The sequence below is a fragment of the Perna viridis genome, chromosome 5 (genome assembly GCF_037379345.1).
Source record: "Perna viridis isolate PV_CMFRI_1.1 ecotype Kerala chromosome 5, ASM3737934v1, whole genome shotgun sequence".
Classification (NCBI taxonomy): domain Eukaryota; kingdom Metazoa; phylum Mollusca; class Bivalvia; order Mytilida; family Mytilidae; genus Perna; species Perna viridis.
This window is the reverse complement of record NC_142449.1, coordinates 445,156-463,385: the sequence shown is the minus strand read 5'-3', so window position 1 is coordinate 463,385 and position 18,230 is coordinate 445,156. Positions and strand designations below refer to the sequence as shown.

General features: G+C 34.8%; 1 protein-coding gene across 4 annotated transcripts in view; it reads left to right on the top strand.

Annotated features, from left to right (window-relative positions):
- Window positions 1-11,558: 11,558 nt before the first annotated feature.
- LOC148615504 (flap endonuclease 1-like) overlaps window positions 11,559-18,230 on the top strand; it is a 40,675-nt gene continuing 34,003 nt past the window's right edge. For 2 of the 4 annotated variants that reach the window (XM_088581757.1, XM_088581756.1), the window contains exons 1-2: window positions 11,560-11,729; window positions 16,111-16,213. In XM_088581757.1, coding sequence (XP_088437883.1) covers window positions 11,648-11,729; window positions 16,111-16,213 — 185 coding nt within the window. In that variant the 5' untranslated portion in view covers window positions 11,560-11,647. Of the gene's footprint in view, window positions 11,730-16,110; window positions 16,214-17,175; window positions 17,259-18,230 lie in introns of those variants that run through there. The other 2 variants (XR_015921997.1, XM_088581759.1) reach the window with 2 other exon arrangements.

The following is an 18,230-nucleotide window of genomic DNA, read 5'->3' as shown; positions in this document are numbered from 1 at the left end:
TTAATGTTGTATACTCCAAACTCCTAAGTGACATTGAACGCTATAGCTCTCAAGGTGATATTGTAATCCAAGGAGATAGTGGTAAACAACTTTGTAACCATTGTAAAGAAGCAAGTCTTTGTATATTAAATGGAAGAACAATAGGAGATCCTAATGGTAAATGTACCACCTACAATGTAAGTAGCGTTGTTGACTACACTAGTAAATACTGACTTGTTACAAAGAATTGGCAGCTTCAAAGTAGCTTTGACAGAATTGTCAGATCATTGTTGATTAAATTAGTGCCTTCTGACATGCTTTTATAATAACACTCATAACATTCATAGAGATAACCTAACCCCCTTGCCTGGGAAATTCTTATGGAATAATGATGCAATTGAAAATTATAAAGCCAACTTGCAATGTGAACTAATAAAACACAAACTAAATGCTTTTTTTACTTGATAATTTTAGTAATAGCAATGTAGCAGTGGAAAATTTTAACTCAATACTACATGAAACAACTTTTATGTCAGCTAAATTTATTAAAGGAAAAACATAAAGCAAAAAATCTATAAAGAAAAAGAAAGAATGGTTCTCTCATTCATGTCATGAGCTCAGAAAAACTGTAAAAAATTATCTTTCACTTGTAAATAAATACTCAAATAATGACACTTACAGAATCAAGTACTACTACTTCCTGAAAATTCGGACTACATGTCCTATTGAATGTAACATACTGCAAAGGTCCCAAAATATGATACAATGCGGTATCCACAAAATTTCATCATCGGTAGTCCGAATTTCAGTAAAATAGAATACAATATTATAATTTAAGTTCACAAATACATATGGTTTTCCATACAAAGACAACGGAAATATTCCAATTGAAAGTCTGGCAAGTACAATACGGCGTCCGTACCTTAACTATCGGATTTCCGAACTGTAACAATTGTTACAATTTGTAAACAAAACTATGTTTTGACAGATGTGTAACCTTGCCAACTTAACAACTTAAAGGATTATAAGAGTAATTAGGGGAACCAAGGTTATAGCGGTAATCAAAAGAATGTAATCCAGGGATAAAGACCACACATACACAACAAAGAACATAAAGTAACAAAAGTAAATGAGCAACTCGGACTCCACTAAAAACTGGGAGCATTGACCAGGTGCACCGGTAGGGTAAGCGTCCTCTGCTTTTCTAGAAACAACCGCCGAGTTGCTCATAAAAAGTCAAGTCCGGGGTAGACAAATTTGATAATTAATTCGATAGTCCAGGATGGACAAATGACCGGCATTCCAATGGGAACAAATTGTGCTCCTCTAATCACTCTTATGAGGTTGACTTTATAGCTGATCTAATCCAAAGAAAGGAACATCGTTTAGCCAGATTCTTTGACCTAGGTTTCCGCTATATAGATGACGTATTATCGTTAAACAATCTCTAGTTTATGGGATTTCATACATCGCATCTACCTCCCAAAGAACTTAATTGAGATAAAGGATACTACAGACACTGTGATATGCTTGCCTCATATCTTGACCTACCCTTAGAGAACGATGGTAAGGGAAAACTATTGATCAAACTATGCGAAAAACGTGATGCCTTTTCATTCCGTATTGTCAACTTCCCTTTCATCCGTGGCAGCACCCCTTCAGCACCCTCGTATTGAGATTTCACATCACAGCTCCTACGTTATGCCAGACCTTGCCGTAACTATGCAGACGTTTTGTACCGCGACTTCCTACAATTAGGATTCTGGAACAGGGTCGTCATCATGCATTTAATGTGGATCGTTATGGTGTATCCATCTGTAGTGTGAGAATCGATTTATTCAACGTGTCATAGTTTTCCTTTCCTCTTTCGTCTACCCCGGACTTGACTTTTTATGAGCAGCTCGGTGGGTGATTCTAGAAAAGCAGAGGACACTTACCCTACCGATGCACCTGGTCCATGCTCCCAGGTTTTAGTGGAGTCCGAGTTGCTCATTTTCTTTTGTTACTTTGTATGTTTTATTTATATTATTTGTTGCGTGTGTCTGTTTTCCATGTCTGGTCTTTGTCCCTGGATTACATTCTTTTGATTTCCTCTAGAATCTTGATTACTCTTATTAAAAATACGAGCAAAACGGACCAGTTGTTAAATGTAAATACCGTAAGAGCTAGGGTGTGTCAGGAATATCGCCATCTAGGAATGGAAAATTGACAACAGGAAAATCAAAATCATCTCTTTTATCACAAATTCTGGTATGAATTAAGGCTGCCATTTTCTAGTGTAATATCTTAATCAAGAAAAAATAAAGGTGTACGGGGATCCTACTAATTTCTTATCTTAAACAAAAACAAAATGTTTGTCTGTTTATGGCTCATACCAGGGACTTAATATTACACTCCCTACTCACACCTTAAAGGTTGGGTAAATTATGAGAAAAAACAAACCCCAGTATATGTATTAAAACTGCAAAAGACATGCTTATTTGAATTTAAAAAAAACATCAATATATTCTACTTCGTCCATTTACAGATTATATATGCCTTATATCAGACTAAAGGTAGGAGGTACGTAAATGTACGCCCCTAGCGGATTGCGGGAAAAAAACGTTGAAGTTGCGTTACTATGCGAGTTATTTCTCTTTGACCACTGAATAAAATGTCCGAGGCAATCGAAATTCCCATCGATATTTCGTTCGTTAATTGTATTTTACTAAATTACATAACCTTCGCGGAAAAGACCCAGAAGACGTTCACGAGAACTGAAAAAATAGAAGCAGACGAAAGTAATTACGACAATTTGGAATGGAGACAGGGTAGAAGAGTAGTCGAATTTGGGCAGATGTACTGTTCTAAAGGGTGTAAAAAAAACTGTAGTTCTTATTGTTTTTGCATAATAGACTTTTTTGTGGCAAGTTGGTGAGCATGCTCAATATACACTTCCGCAAGGTAGGGCTTGGGTAGAACAACAGAATTTTCCTGGCGGAAGTGTATATATATTGATCATGCTCTACGCATGCTCATAGGTCACCCCAACGTTAGCACCAAATGGTCTATTGAAAATCAAAGAAAATATATGGTCTTGGGAGCAACTTTATGTATAATGTGAAAATTGCCCTCATATAAATTCCATTTTGACCAACAAAAGACACAGAGAAAAAAATGTCAGTACTAGGTTTAGGGGAATGCAGATCTGGGATTATTTACGATAACGTCAACTTCCATCCACGGGAAAAATTATGAGGATGGAGGGTTACGTTATCGTAATTAATCCGAGATGTAAACACAAAATTGAGTCTGGTTATGAAATTAAACTAGAAAGCATTTGTGTTCTGCATAAGTTTTTCACTGTATCTATGTATTCTCATATTTAAAGGGAGGGTGCCGGTGCGTATATGAAATTTATCAGATACGTAATAAATGAGTTTTCGGGAATTCATTTTCTTTATACATACCGCATGTCTTCTTTGGCGTACATCAATACTAAATGTACATCATTTATCATTTTATGAGTAACTTTAAAAATAAAGTGAACCTATAAGAAAAAAAATTATGTTCATGTTGCACATATCTGAGATACAACTCTAATTCCAGTCTGCCCCTTCTTTTCTCTCTCTTACATTCCTTTGTTTTTGTCAACCAGCTGACACAGAAAAGCCAAATGATGATTAATAAGGCAATAACACCATACCATAGACTAACACCATTCCATAGAAAATTGCATGATCACAATTACTATACTATACTTCTTTGCGAAGTCTTATTTTATTTGTCATTTCTTTTTTCCGATAGCCGTGCTAAAATTCTGTTGAAATTAAGATCGACCAGCACACTAGTTGTTTTCAATCTAGCAGCCACTTTTAGTTCGTTTGATTCAGCTTTTATAGTTTATGTTGTTGGTTTTATTCTATTATTTGCTTACTTTTGCCCAAACACTGCATGACATTTTTAACCGACTTTTGATCCACCACTGGTATAAGAAATCAAACCGAAATAATATGGAAATCGGAACGAAGGAGGGGACTTGATCTACTACTGGTATAAGAAATCAAACCGAAACAATATGGAAATCGGAACAAAGGGAGGACGATTCAAACATCTCAATTAGACCCCTAGAGGAGAATGGCTTGTTGGAAAGTTTTAAGGAAAAGTGTGTAGGATTTATAAATACTCTATCGCTTACGAAAGAGTTTAAAGTAAAGCGGAAAATTGAAAAGAAAAGCTTTAGTCAGGTGGCGTTAGTAACCAATTTATTCAGCATATATGACGCTCATGATGCCATCGGGGAAATGAAAGTCTTGCAAATGCTGAAAAAAAAAATGATAAAAGTCACACCTTCGCTGTTGAATTCATCATGAATTCGTTTTGGACATAACTGTGACATTAATATCCAAGGTTCACATCTGTTCCGTCTAATGTAATTTCAAAGGCTATGGTTAAGAAAAATGTGTTATCTGTATTAGAACTATTGCTGCTTTGAAATTGGAATTAGCCTATAAACGCAGAACATGGAAGTTGTAGAACAGCTACTCGGCGAAGAACTTTACAATGGCAAGCCAAGAGTAACACACACAAAAAAAAAAACAAAAACAAAAAAAAACAAAAACAAAAAAAAACAACAAAAAAAACACGAAAGAATCGATCAATCGCTTCACTTTTGAAAAAACCGCATCGATCGTGTGTCCATTTTACTTTTTTAAGAGATCTTTTTTCGATACAAATACAAGTTGTTAAATAAATGAATAAAAAGAAAATTCTTTCGTTAAAATATAACAATCAGAAATAGAATGGTTATAAAGTGCTATTCATAAATCGTGAAAACTGCCTTTTCGGTATTTTAAATACCTTTTCCATTATTTTAATATTCATTTGAAACTAAAGAAAAAACTGTGTTCAGGGCCTTCTCTTCATTAGTTTTGCTACACGTACTATATATGTAACAAGTGTCGTAGCAAGCCTAGCGTTTGGACATTCACAACCGCAAAAACATGTAAAGATATGTGACGTTATAGAAAAAGTCAGAAAAAATTGAAAGAATTTCCACTTTAAGAAAGCATGAAGGGTTAACTAGTCCCGTTGTCAAGTGATTTTTTTTTATATCGTTATAGATAGCTATTGATAATTATATATTATTTTTTAAAGAAAATTCTAGACACCGTTTTTTCACAATACTAAGAAATAATTTCATACCTGTCATATTTTTTTTCAAAAATTTCCCTGTATTTGATGTATTTTCAATATTGTACTTGTATATTTCAAATCTATGTACAAAGAAAACGATTTCCAATACAATGTCATATTTTTTCTGTTATATGATTGCATTCGAGTCGATCTTTCCACATGCAAAATTTCAGAAAAGTTATATGACGCGATATTTACGTATCCCCTACCTTAAGGGATATTTCAGACAGTAATAATTTTTGGGCTTGGCGATCTGATCATCATACTAATTTTGACTATCAGTCCGTTCTTGGTTTATATTATAACAACATCTGAGTTGGAATTAAGCTAGTATTACTTTCGGCAGCAGTTTCATCTAAAATGTTTCGGACATGCATATCGGAACATAAATATATAAATGACGATAAAAAATATTTAATGATAATTTTTACACGAAACAGAATCGAACATTTTTAATCGCCTATGCCAGTTTAAGTATTTGCGAAACAAACAAAGCTGGTACTCAAACTCGCACGAGGATATTTCTGTCGCTCAACGGTGACCAGAGCTCCCCCTTAAATAGTGCCAGATGATTGCGTACTAATTTACACATATTGGAGGTTATTTATATCTACTTTCATTTCACCAGACGTGGGATTGTTGCATAGAAAATAAAAGGAGTTTTTTTGCCGAAAAGTTAATCATTAAATAACTAAAATGATACAAAAGTAAATGAGAAACTCGAACTCCACTTGAAACTGGGAGCATGGCCCAGGTGCACCGGTAGGTTGAATGTGTGCTTTTTTTTTTTTTTGCATCGGCCAGAAAACTCGGCAAAGTCGGAATTAGGACATGCTCTATTTTCAATTCCCTAAAAGGCCTCTTATGACCAAATTAGTAGTGTATGATTTGCTATGATTTACATCTATAATGTCTTTGTTTTTACATTAGTCCTAGTTAAACAGTTCTCTAGCAAAGGAGAATAAAACAGCATAATGGAAATTTTTTCCACTTACAGTTATGTACTCAACGAAAAACATTCGAAATTCTTATGGAACAAAAATAAAATACCGGCATATAAAAGACTTTAAGGCTAAATCCATCAATACTGGTTCACAAATCAATATTTCAACTAATCTTGTATTAAACAATTTTATCTAATTCTAAATAGTCACATACATTTGTAGCCTGAAACTGTTTCCTTGGACAAAAACTGTACCGTTGTTATGAATTTTTTAATCGACAACATATTTGCCCAATGTGGTGAAAGCGTTTTTCTAAAAAAAAAAAAAAACAACATATATATATGTATGTCAGAAGTTGGGATATCCCAAGCCAAGTCAGAAAAAAAGGCTTGCCAGACAATCTCTAGCACTACTGGAGTAAATAAATAGACCGTCCGTTTAGGCCTAAAACTGTTTCCGGTCATCCTACTGACCCTCCTTCAGACCCCCTACTTATTTGAAATTTTTAAGAATAAAAATTCTGCCGTCGATTGTCTTTCAGAAAAAAAAAGATAATTGAAAACACACATGCCATGAGTGTGCTCTTGGTCGTGGATAATCCCTTTTTGGAATTCGGCACTTGAGATATTTTTTTTTGCATTTACCACCTCTGTCAAAACAATACTCATGCGCCGAATCCCAAATGGGATTAGGCTGTAGACTAAGTCTATTACGTGTTTAGTCTTTCCATATTTGGTTTTCATTGTACCTTTATGACTTATTTCATATAAAAAATATCAAATGAAAATAAAAATCCCTACCTACCGATCCTACAAAATTTTAGAATAGTGCTCGAAAACATAACATTATTTTTTTTGCCTTGGAAATATCTCATCAATTGACTGGGATGCACCAATATCTGTCTTACAAGCACCTGAAAGTGTTGATTTTATCCCAAAAATTATTTTGCTGGGTCAAAAAATACAGCAAATACTGCTGTAGGTCATACAACACTGTATATAACGTGCACATTACGAATTGAATCACTAGGTCACCGATCGACATTAAATCACGTTATAGTGCATTAATTTTAATAAATGTAACGAATGAACGTGGTCACATGACAACTAATTTCCCCGAATACACAATGATCCACACTCACCGGTTTGACTATGCCTGGGGACTGTGTAAACTCTTTGATGCTTTACGCCGTCCGTGAGAGACGCCAAACGATAGCCAAGATGAATGCAAACCGGGTCTAACAGTATTGAGTATATACATGTATGTTAGCAAGAAAACGAAAATTAAACCAAGTATAGGAACAGTCAGCTGATTGTCAGCGTCACTCCTATCGTGCAAATGATTGGCTACGAAAGGTTGTTAGGGATTTTAGTGGTTTATATCCACAAAGAAAGTCGAATTATCTCCTAGAAGCAACGATGTTCTAGTTTTATTATGCACGAAATAAAGGATGTAACGGATATACGGGAAGGGCTATCATTTTCAACTTTATTGTTATGGTGTTATTTAATAAAGTTACAGTACTCCTTTACTTGCTGACCTATTCCTTCATTCTTATGAGGCTGACTTTATAGCTGATCTGATCAGAAAGAAAGAATATCGTTTGGCTAGATCCCTCAATCTCAGTTTCCGCTATATAGATGACGTATTATCTTTAAACAATCCTAATTTCGGGGATTTGATACATCGCATCTACCCAAAAGAACTTGAGATAAAAGATACTACAGACACTGTGAAGTCAGCCTCATATCTTGACCTACACTTAGAAATCGATGATAAAGGAAAGCTATCGACCACAATTTACGACAAACGTGATGACTTTTCATTCAGAATTGTCAACTTTCCTTTCATCTGTGGCAACATCCCTTCAGCACCTGCATAAGGAGTGTTCATGTCACAACTCAAACGTTATGCCAAAGCTCGCCGAAACTACGCAGACTTTTTGTATCGCGGTAGAACTCTAACAAATAGGCTTCTGGAACAGGGTTATGTTGCTACCAGGTTGAAGTCACTACAGAAGTTTTATGGTCGTCATCATGAACTCGTGGATCATTATGGTGTATCCATCAGCACCATGAAAACTGATTTATTCAATGGGTCATAGTTTTCCTTTCCTCGTTGGTCTACCCCGGACTTGACTTTTTATGAGCAACTCGGCGGGTGTTTCTAGAAAAGCAGAGGACGCTTACCCTACCGGTGCACCTGGTCCATGCTCCCAGTTTTTAGTAGAGTCCGAGTTGCTCATTTACTTTTGTTACTTTGTATGTATGATTTTAGTTACTTTATGTTCCTTGTTGTGTATTTCTGTTTTCCATGTCTGGTCTTTGTCCCTGGATTACATTCTTTTGATTACCGCTATAACCTTGGTTCCCTTGTTTACTCTCTCATTTGTAGGGTATTCAGATTCAGATTTGTCAACATGTCAAGGGTGTGCCATTCTGAATGTCTACCTCAAATGAGAGTTGCAATGCTCTGGTTTTTTTTTTATAATCAAGTTATCTACTATTGATTTTTACATTAGTTTAGGAGTGTTGTACCCTGAGTTGTTTATATTCTGTCTAGAAATGCTTTGTGCAATATTTCAGATGGACGTTTGCCTAAACAGTTATGTTCTGACAAACATTGGTAGGGGTAAGACTTTAGTAAAGTGGTCCAAAAAGGTAAAATTTCATATCTGCTGCAAAATCAAACAGAAAAATGTGGTCGAAAAAATGAAAGTGTCCTTATAAGTCCTGTGCAAAAAGACATCACTTTGTACTAATTACATATAGATAAACACTGTGAATCAAATGATGTAATTTAAAAAAAAATCATAAATAATTAAATATTAAAAGGAGTAACTCCCTTATACACAAAACTGAAGGGATGTTGCCACAGATGAAAGGAAAGTTGACAATTCTAAATGAAAAGTCATCACGTTTGTCGTAAAGTTTGGTCAATAGTTTTCCTTTACCATCGATTTCTACTTGTAGGTCAAGATATGAGGCTGACTTCACAGTGTCTGTAGTATCCTTTATCTCAAGTTCTATGGGGAAATGCGATGTATCAAATCCCCGAAATTAGGATTGTTTGAGGATAATACGTCATCTATATAGCGGAAACTGAGATTGAAGGATCTAGCCAAACGATATTCTTTCTTTCTGATCAGATCAGCTATAAAGTCAGCCTCATAAGAATGAAGAAATAGGTCAGCAAGTAAAGGAGCACAATTTGTTGCCATTGGAATGCCGACCGTTTGTTGAAAAACACGTTCACCACACTGGACAAATATGTTGTCGATTAAAAATTCCAGCATTTTGTAAACATCTTCCTCTGTATGATTTGAAATTATTTCTTACAAAGTATGAGGAATCTCTACCAAGAACTATATATTTGTATCTAGGTGTACCATCTTTTTTGGAAAAAACAACGATGTATAATGTTTTTAAGTCGGGATCTTAACTGAGTATGGGGAATTGAAGTATACAGTGTTGAAAAATCATAGGTCTTAATGCCATTATATTCAGATAATAGTCTTGAACTGATTGTCTCCAAAAGATCTTTTGAATTTTTCAGGATCCACATTGAATTAATACCACTACGGGAGTAACAAGTGTTGTGGTAGGACTGCAGACCCTCTTTGACAGTTGTGAGTGTAGAGGTTAAAAGTTTTGAAAGAGGTTTGGTGGTACATTTTGCAGATCCAGTCATGAAACGTTGTTTGTATGGATTCTTGTGAAGTTTAGGAATCCAGTACATAGACGGTAAATCACATTGCGAGGTATCTAGATACTTATGGGAAGAATCTAGATACTTGAAAGAAGTATTTAGATACTTTTGATATGTACATGTGTTTCTTGATATTTGTGAGAATCTTCTAGATTCTCTTGCGAAGTATCTAGATGCTTTTGCAAAGTCTATAGATATCAGTAAGAAGTATCTAAATATATCATTTGTTATAAGCATCTAGATAGTTGTGGGAAGTATCTATATAGTGTGAGAAGCATTTAAATGTTTTCGCGAAGTATCTAAATACTTTTGATAAGTATCTAGATATTTGTGAGAAACATCTAGATGCTTTTTGAAGTATCAAGATGTTCGTGAGAATTTTTTGTGTATCTAGATACTTGCAAAAAACAGCAAGATAGAAGTTAGAAGTATATAGATAGTAGTGCGAAGTATCTAGATAGTTTAGGGAGGTATCTATATGTATGTTCCTATAGGGGACCAATGGTCACCCAGTGTTATATCTATATGTATGTTCCTATAGGGACCATGGGTAATCCAATGTTATATCTATATGTTTGTTCCTAAAGGAGGCCATGGGTAACCCAGCGTTATATCTATATGTATGTTCCTAAAGGGGGCCATAGGTAACCCAATGTTATATCTATATGTATGTTCTTATAGGGGACCATGGGTAATCCAATGTTATATCTATATGTTGTTCCTAAAGGAGGCCATGGGTAACCCAGCGTTATATCTATATGTATGTTCCTATAGGGAACCAATGGTCACCCAATGTTATATCTATATGTATGTTCCTATAGGGGACCATGGGTAATCCAAACTTATATCTATGTTTGTTCTTAAAGGGGGCCATGGGTAACCCAGCGTTATATCTATATGTATGTTCCTATAGGGAACCAATGGTCACCCAGTGTTATATCTATATTTATGTTCCTATAGGGGACCATGGGTAACCCAGTGTTATATCTATATGTATGTTCCTACGGAGGCCATGGGTTACCCAGTGTTATATCTATATGTATGTTCCTATAGGGGACCACGGGTAACCCAGTGTTATATCTATATGTATGTTCCTATAGGGAACCAATGGTCACCCAATGTTATATCTATATGTATGTTCCTATAGGGGACCATGGGTAACCCAAACTTATATCTATGTTTGTTCTTAAAGGGGGCCATGGGTAACCCAGTGTTATATCTATATTTATGTTCCTATAGGGGACCATGGGTAACCCAGTGTTATATCTATATGTATGTTCCTACGGGGACCATGGGTAACCCAGTGTTATATCTATATGTATGTTCCTATAGGGACCATGGGTAACCCAGTGTTATATCTATATGTATGTTCCTATAGGGGACCATTGATAGCCCGATGTTATATCAATATGTATGTTTCAATAGGGGACCATGGGTAACCCAATGTTATATCTATATGTATTTTCAAATGGATCACTGGTAAATAAATGTAAAATGTACGTTATAAAAGTCAAATAAAATCCAACTTAGGAGCTGCACTTAACAGGCTTATCTTGCGAAATCAGCCTAATCATATTGTTTTTCTTTTTTTATAATCTGCATATTTTGCTGTTATTGCTATTATTGTACATAGTGTACACTGTTATGTTTATCTTTTCCCTACTTTCAATTTCATTTGTATCGAACTATATTTTGCGTATTAAAAGAGGTCGTGATTAGACAGGGGAACCTCTGGTCACCGTTGAGCGACAGAAATATCCTCCTGCCGCGAACTCTACGAATTGGCGGGATTTTGCTGGATCAACAATTTTTTTTTTCTTCGTAGTAGACAAGTAGAGGACATGGGAATTCTAGGCCTTACTAAGCTCCTGGGCGACCATGCCCCAGGCTGCATGAAAGAGCAAGAAATAAAAAATTATTTTGGTAATTAATCTAATGAAACATTAGATTCATTTTTCACAAGAGCGGCTGAAAAGTTTCTGGAAATGATTAGACTAATCAAACTAAAAAAAAACATCTATTGTGCTGCATAAGTACCGTACATGTTATTTTATATCATAAATTAAGAATAAAATATACTTTTTTTGTTTATGCTAAGAAATTGTAAAAACCCAAACAAAAGTTACAAAGTAACAAGAGCAAATGAGCAACTCGGACGCCACTAAAAACTTTGGCCCAGGTGCACCGGTGGAGTAAGTATCCTCTGCTTTTCCTAGAAACACTGGCCAGTTACTTTTAAAAAGTCAAGACTGGGGCAGACGAAAGAGGAAAGTTTAACTATGACACGTTGAACAATCAAGTTTTCATGGTGTAGATGGATACACCATAACGATCCACGAGTTCATGATGACGACCATAAAACTTTTGTAGTGATGACTTCAATCTTGTAGCAATATAACCCTGTTCCAGAAGCCTATTAAAATTCAACGTGATACTAAAAGTCTTTGTAGTTTTGGCGAGCTTTGGCATAACGTTTGAGTTGTGACATAAACACTCCTTATGCAGGTGTTGAAGGGATGTTGCCACAGATGAAAGGAAAGTTGACAATTCTGAGTGAAAAGTCATTACGTTTGTTGGAAAGTTTGGTCAATAGTTTTCCTTTACCATTGATTTCTAAGTGTAGGTCAAGATATGAGGCTGACTTCACAGTGTCTGTAGTATCCTTTATCTCAAGTTCTATGGGGTAGATGTGATGTATCAAATCCCCAAAATTATGATTGTTGAAAGATAAAACGTCATCTGTATAGTGGAAACTGAGAATTTGTGAGCAAAAATGGAACTAAATACTTGTTAAATTTAAATAGTACATTGTAGATGTATGTCAAAACTAAAATACGCATCTTTAACCCTTTCAAGGCAAATGTATCCTATACGATACACAATGCGCAGGGCGAATGTATCCTTCAGGGTACATAGAACACATGATTTTTTTACTTTGGTTTTTATACCATTTATCGCTCTCTTAGTTCACTCATAATGAATTAATCAGAATTATACATATCTAGCGATTTGTATTGTTCACCTTCATCACCCCAAAAGCTTTACAAGATTAGATTTTACTAAATAAAACAATGGAATTTTTCTGTGCTAAAATTAGATCGGAAGTTCATATGCCATGTGATCTTGCAAAATGGCAATGCTTTTTAGAAAAAATAAATTCGTTATTAACGAAGGTTTATGGCTGTAATTGAAATTAACAATGGTAAATTTGGACGAAAATTGAAGATAAGATTATAATGTTTGTCTTTTTACACTGCTAGAACTTATAGGTAAGTTTTTATGGGGAAAATATTGACTTGAAATAGAAAATACGTTCGAGTTCGGTATTGCGCTACTAATATTTATGTTAGATAAGTTCAGAGGCCGTCTGCTGTGGTGTTAAACATGTCTTCGGATGAATCTGAAAGTGAATTTAAAGGTTTTAGCGAATCTGATGTTGTAAATGCTCGGAGGGAAGTCTTAGCAGCGGAAGAAAGATTAAGAAATGTTCTACATGAACAGGGTATAGGTGATGATTCAGAATCGGATGAAACCCCTGAAAATGAACTTGCAAATGAAGTACCCATTAATATCAATGAGAGAGGTGACTGTTGATGGTTGGCATTCCAGCTTTGATATCATTGACAGGGATCTGCCCCATATATTTACACCTAGGGGAATAACTGGCCCCCAGACTACAATGGACCCATTAAAGAGGCTTTAGATTTTTGGCAGCTCTTTATTGATGATAGTTTTCTACAAAATTTGATAGAAAAAAACAAACAGTTAGGCCAATTACCAAATAACGAACATGCCAGGTAATAATAAAATGCCATGGAGTACACCAACCCTTCCAGAAATGAAAGCTTTTCTTGGTCTAACATACCAAATTGGTATAAAACAAAAACCTAGCACTAAACTATACTGGTCTACTGATCCTGTCATGTCAACTCCCATATTTTCTTCAACAATGACCTAGATACACACAAATTTTGAGTTATCTGCACTTTTCTGATCATGCAGCTGAGCTAAGACCAGGTAATCCCAACTATGATCCGTTGTTCAAAATTAGGCCAGTGGTAAATCATTTAAATGACACTTTTGGTTCTCGGTATATTCTAAGAAGAAATGTCACAATTGATGAATGTATGGTGCCCTTCAAAGGTTGTACATCCCTGAAACAGTATATACCCTCTAAACCTAACAAATGGGGTATTAAGATAAGGATGCTGGCAAGTTCTGATAATAGTTATATACAGTATATTGGTATATACCCAGGCAAAACTTAGATCTGAAGGAAGCTTAGCAACCTCTGTAGTTTAAGAACTGCATTGTTAATGAAAGACTAAGAGACCAGGGCTATCATGTGTATACTGATTTTTTTACTTCTCCCTGTCTTGTAACTGAATTGTGGGGAAACTATGGTACTGGTGCATGTGGCACTGTACGTACAAACAGGACAGGTTTGCCGAAGGACGTAATGTGTAAAAACTCCAATATCAACACGAGAGGTGATTATCAATTCAGGCAAAAGGACCCATATTAGCCACAAGGCACAATATGGAAAGATAAAAGAAATGTATCAGTCATCTCCACAATCATGATGACAGTGTAGGACATGTAAGTCGCCTAGTCAATGAAATTGGTACATTTTCTAGAAAAGATATTGTTTATCCTAATTGTTGATTGTACAGCAAACATGGGAGGAGTTGATAAAGCTGAGCAATATATACAGTACTACATTTATAATCATAAAACATTGAAATGGCCAAAGAAAGTTTTCTTCCAGTTATTTGAAATGGTAAAATTCAATGCTTTCGGACTTTAGTTTAAGTTGCAATCACTCATCCACCATCACCTCCTTAGATTTCTCTTCTATGCTTATTAAAAGGCTATAATCTGGTAATGTACGGGAGGTCCACCAAGGGAGGCCAGCAGTTAACTTACCAGAACTCAGATTAGTTCAGACTATGCCAACAACCTTGCAAATTAAATACAGAAGTCGTGTCTGTTACATGAATTTCAGAAGTGGCAAACAAGAAAAAGTAGGCAGACGAATTATGGCTGCAGGGATTACCAAAAACATTTATGTTTATCTAACTGCTTCACGAAGTACCATACCCTGAAAAACTATTGCTAATTTGACAATTCTAAGAAATTTCTTGTTCGTTCCTGTTTCTGATTTTAAATTGACCAATTCGTTAGAGTTTTTTATACTTAATTGAATATTACATTTCCATGGTTAAAATTGGATAGAGCTGGCTTAATGTAAGGAAATCTAGTGAAGGCAAAGATGCATTGTAACTTGTCAAAAAGTAATTTATTTAAGGTGAGGGATAGTTGTTTTGTTGTTATCATTCAATTTTATTAATTTTTATTTTTTGGAGTTCATTTTGATGCATGGTGTCAGTTCAGTTATCAAAATTTTATTTGATATTTGAAATGAAAAATCCTTCATCTGTTCACATGTGTAATTTTGCAATTGAAATATCAAGTCGATAACTCTCAATTTTTCTTAAAAAAAAGTTTCAACTTTCGATTTTAAAATTTATTACATATATATTTATATTAGTACACTTTTTCTGTTAAATTTATGGGTGTGAAACAATGGGCAACATCAAGTATTATAATCCTTGTGTTTTGTTCTGTCATTTCAAGTAATAAATTACTAGCTTGTAAATCCGTATTTGACGGCTATTGACATCTCGGGGACAAAACAAGTTGGGTCAAACTGATAGAATTTTATTGTAGAGTTACTTCGCTTGATATCAACAATGGAAGTTTAATGAAAAACTGATAAACTTGTTCATGCTTTAAAACTTTTCAACGTTCCTGAATAGAAAACCCAATTGATGGATAGACGGACGACCATCTAAATTTCACAATTTAATATACGATGATAATTTTCCTATGCAGGTCTGTGGAAAAATTAGACATTAAATTGCGTAGTTGAAGTTTGGCGCAATGATTACCCGAACGGGTGATTTTAAATCCTGAAATTTATTTGAAATTACAATGTGCCTTTATATGGAGTGCCCGAGTGTCTCTAATACATCCCCACTTAGGTACATATCAAATTTCACAACTCTACTATGTTGAATGACTTAGTAATCTTGAGTTTTGCAAGTGTCGCCATTTCATCTAGCACATGTTCAGAAATTAATTCCGCCCAGCGCGGTATGTCACATAAAATTAACTCAGCTGCTTAGACGCACCAAAAATACAAATTCAGTACTGAAAGTGTTAAAATACAAAAATGTAATACTGTAACAAAGAATTTCCAGATAAATATTTTGTGCTTTAAAGTTTTTGAATCAATTTGTAGGGAGAAAAGTAGCAATAGATGCTTCGATGTGTATATACCAGTTCCTGATAGCTGTCAGACAGGATGGGAGTCAGTTAATGAGTGAAGATGGAGAGACTACAAGGTGCCATTAGCGAGTGATATTAATAGTTACAACAAAGGTTGAATTAAAATCCTGCCTCAGAATCATGCAAATTCAGACCATAAGTGATGCTTTGGCATATAATATTTTGCTGCAGGCTAAAGGAGCAAAAAAAATGCTGAATGTTTTCTTGTGGTATGCCAGTTGATATGTTATCAAAATGGTATACCCATGTGGGATTCTGTTCAAAATTTTGATTTTTCAACTTAATACACCAGACTTCTGCATGATATGTTAAAACAAAAATTCACATATCTTAGCAGATGGTCATTTGATAAATCGAAATGTGAATATATTTGTTTGATTTTTTTCTGTCACAAAAAACATAAAAACTACGTTAATTGGACTTCTTTTGACATGCTTACAGCACACGAATTCCTTTTAGACAACATTTTCGTACGCTTTGGTTGAAACTGTTCATTGTCAAGTTAATTCCCATAGTGACCAATTGTGCACCACTTATTGTGGACCTCTTTCTGTACTGTTATGAATCACAATTTATGACTAGTATAAATATAGACCCTTCCAAACAACATTTGGTAGAAAAATTTAATAACGTCTTTGGATATTTGAATGATATTTTAACCATAAAAAATGATGACTTCAATATTTATACAAAAGATATATATCCTGTAGGACTGTCTTTGAATAAAGCTAATATTGATATTAATAATAAAGAATGTCTGCCTCTTGATCATAGTATTCATAACTTAATACTAAAATTTACAATTAAAGGGATGATTTTTCATTCCCTATTGTCAACTATCTGTTTTTAGATGGTGATGTCCCCCTGTCACCGTCATATGGTGTTTACATATCACAATTGGTTCAATTTGCTCATATTTGTAACAATGTTTCGGATTTTAATGAAAGGAATCTATATATGACATCAAGGTTTTCCATATCATACATATATATTTAAAGCTCATAAAAACATTTTTCAGCCGATACATGGATCTCGTTCTCAAATGCAGATGTTATTGTAAAGGATTATTAGGTGCGGGTATCTCTCACCGTTTGTTTTAAGGTAATATTCTACTCAAAGCATGGAAAGCTTGATACTTGTTCAATAAGTTAACTTAACTGTTGAATATGCTTATTCCTAAGGGATATAATTATGAAATTGTTGTCAAATTGCTCAGGATAGCCAAAGGCCACGTGAGCTATTGCCATCACTTGGTGTCCGTCATCGTCTGTCGTCGTCGTCAACAATTATACAAAACTCTTCTCCTCTGAAACTACTTGACTGATTAGAAACAAACTTAGTATAAATGTTTCATGGGGAATTCTGTATGAAACTGATGTGGGGGTTTTTGATTCATGGAAAAACATGGCCGCTCTTACTAAAAATAGAACATAGGGGTCAGACAGTAGTTCTTCACATATATCTCCAAAACCGTTAGGTTTAACTAAATTCAGACATCGGGTGGAAGTGTTCAGCATGATAAGATCTATCTCTGGTCAAATTTTAGTTATAATCCGTTAAGCCATGTTGGAGTTATTGCCCTTTTTCAACATTATTTGCTATTTTTAATGTTATTTCTGTCTAAAATCTTCTCCTCCTCTGACATTATTTGATCAATTGGAACCAAACTTAGTACGAATGTTCCTTGGGGTATCTTGCGTTGATATGGGGATTATTGCTCCGTCAAAATACATGGCAGTCGTTACTAAAAATAGAACATACGGTATATGGGTCAGACAGTATTTTTTCGCATAAACTGTTGGGTTTGGCCAAATTCTTTCAATAGTTGAAATGATCCTTATTATTAGGACTACAAAAGTTGTTAGGGATAAAAGTTGTCAGATGAGGTCTCACTAAACACTTATAAAGTTTCCATTACTTTACATGTTAAACAAGTAAGTTTCAATGTTTCACTGTAAATTCCCAGGACAAATGACACCTGAAAGTTGCATACCATTGCAAAGCTTGGAAAATAAGGCTTTCAAAATCATTTTTCTAATGGTATAATGACCTTAGAAATTCTTCACAGAATTT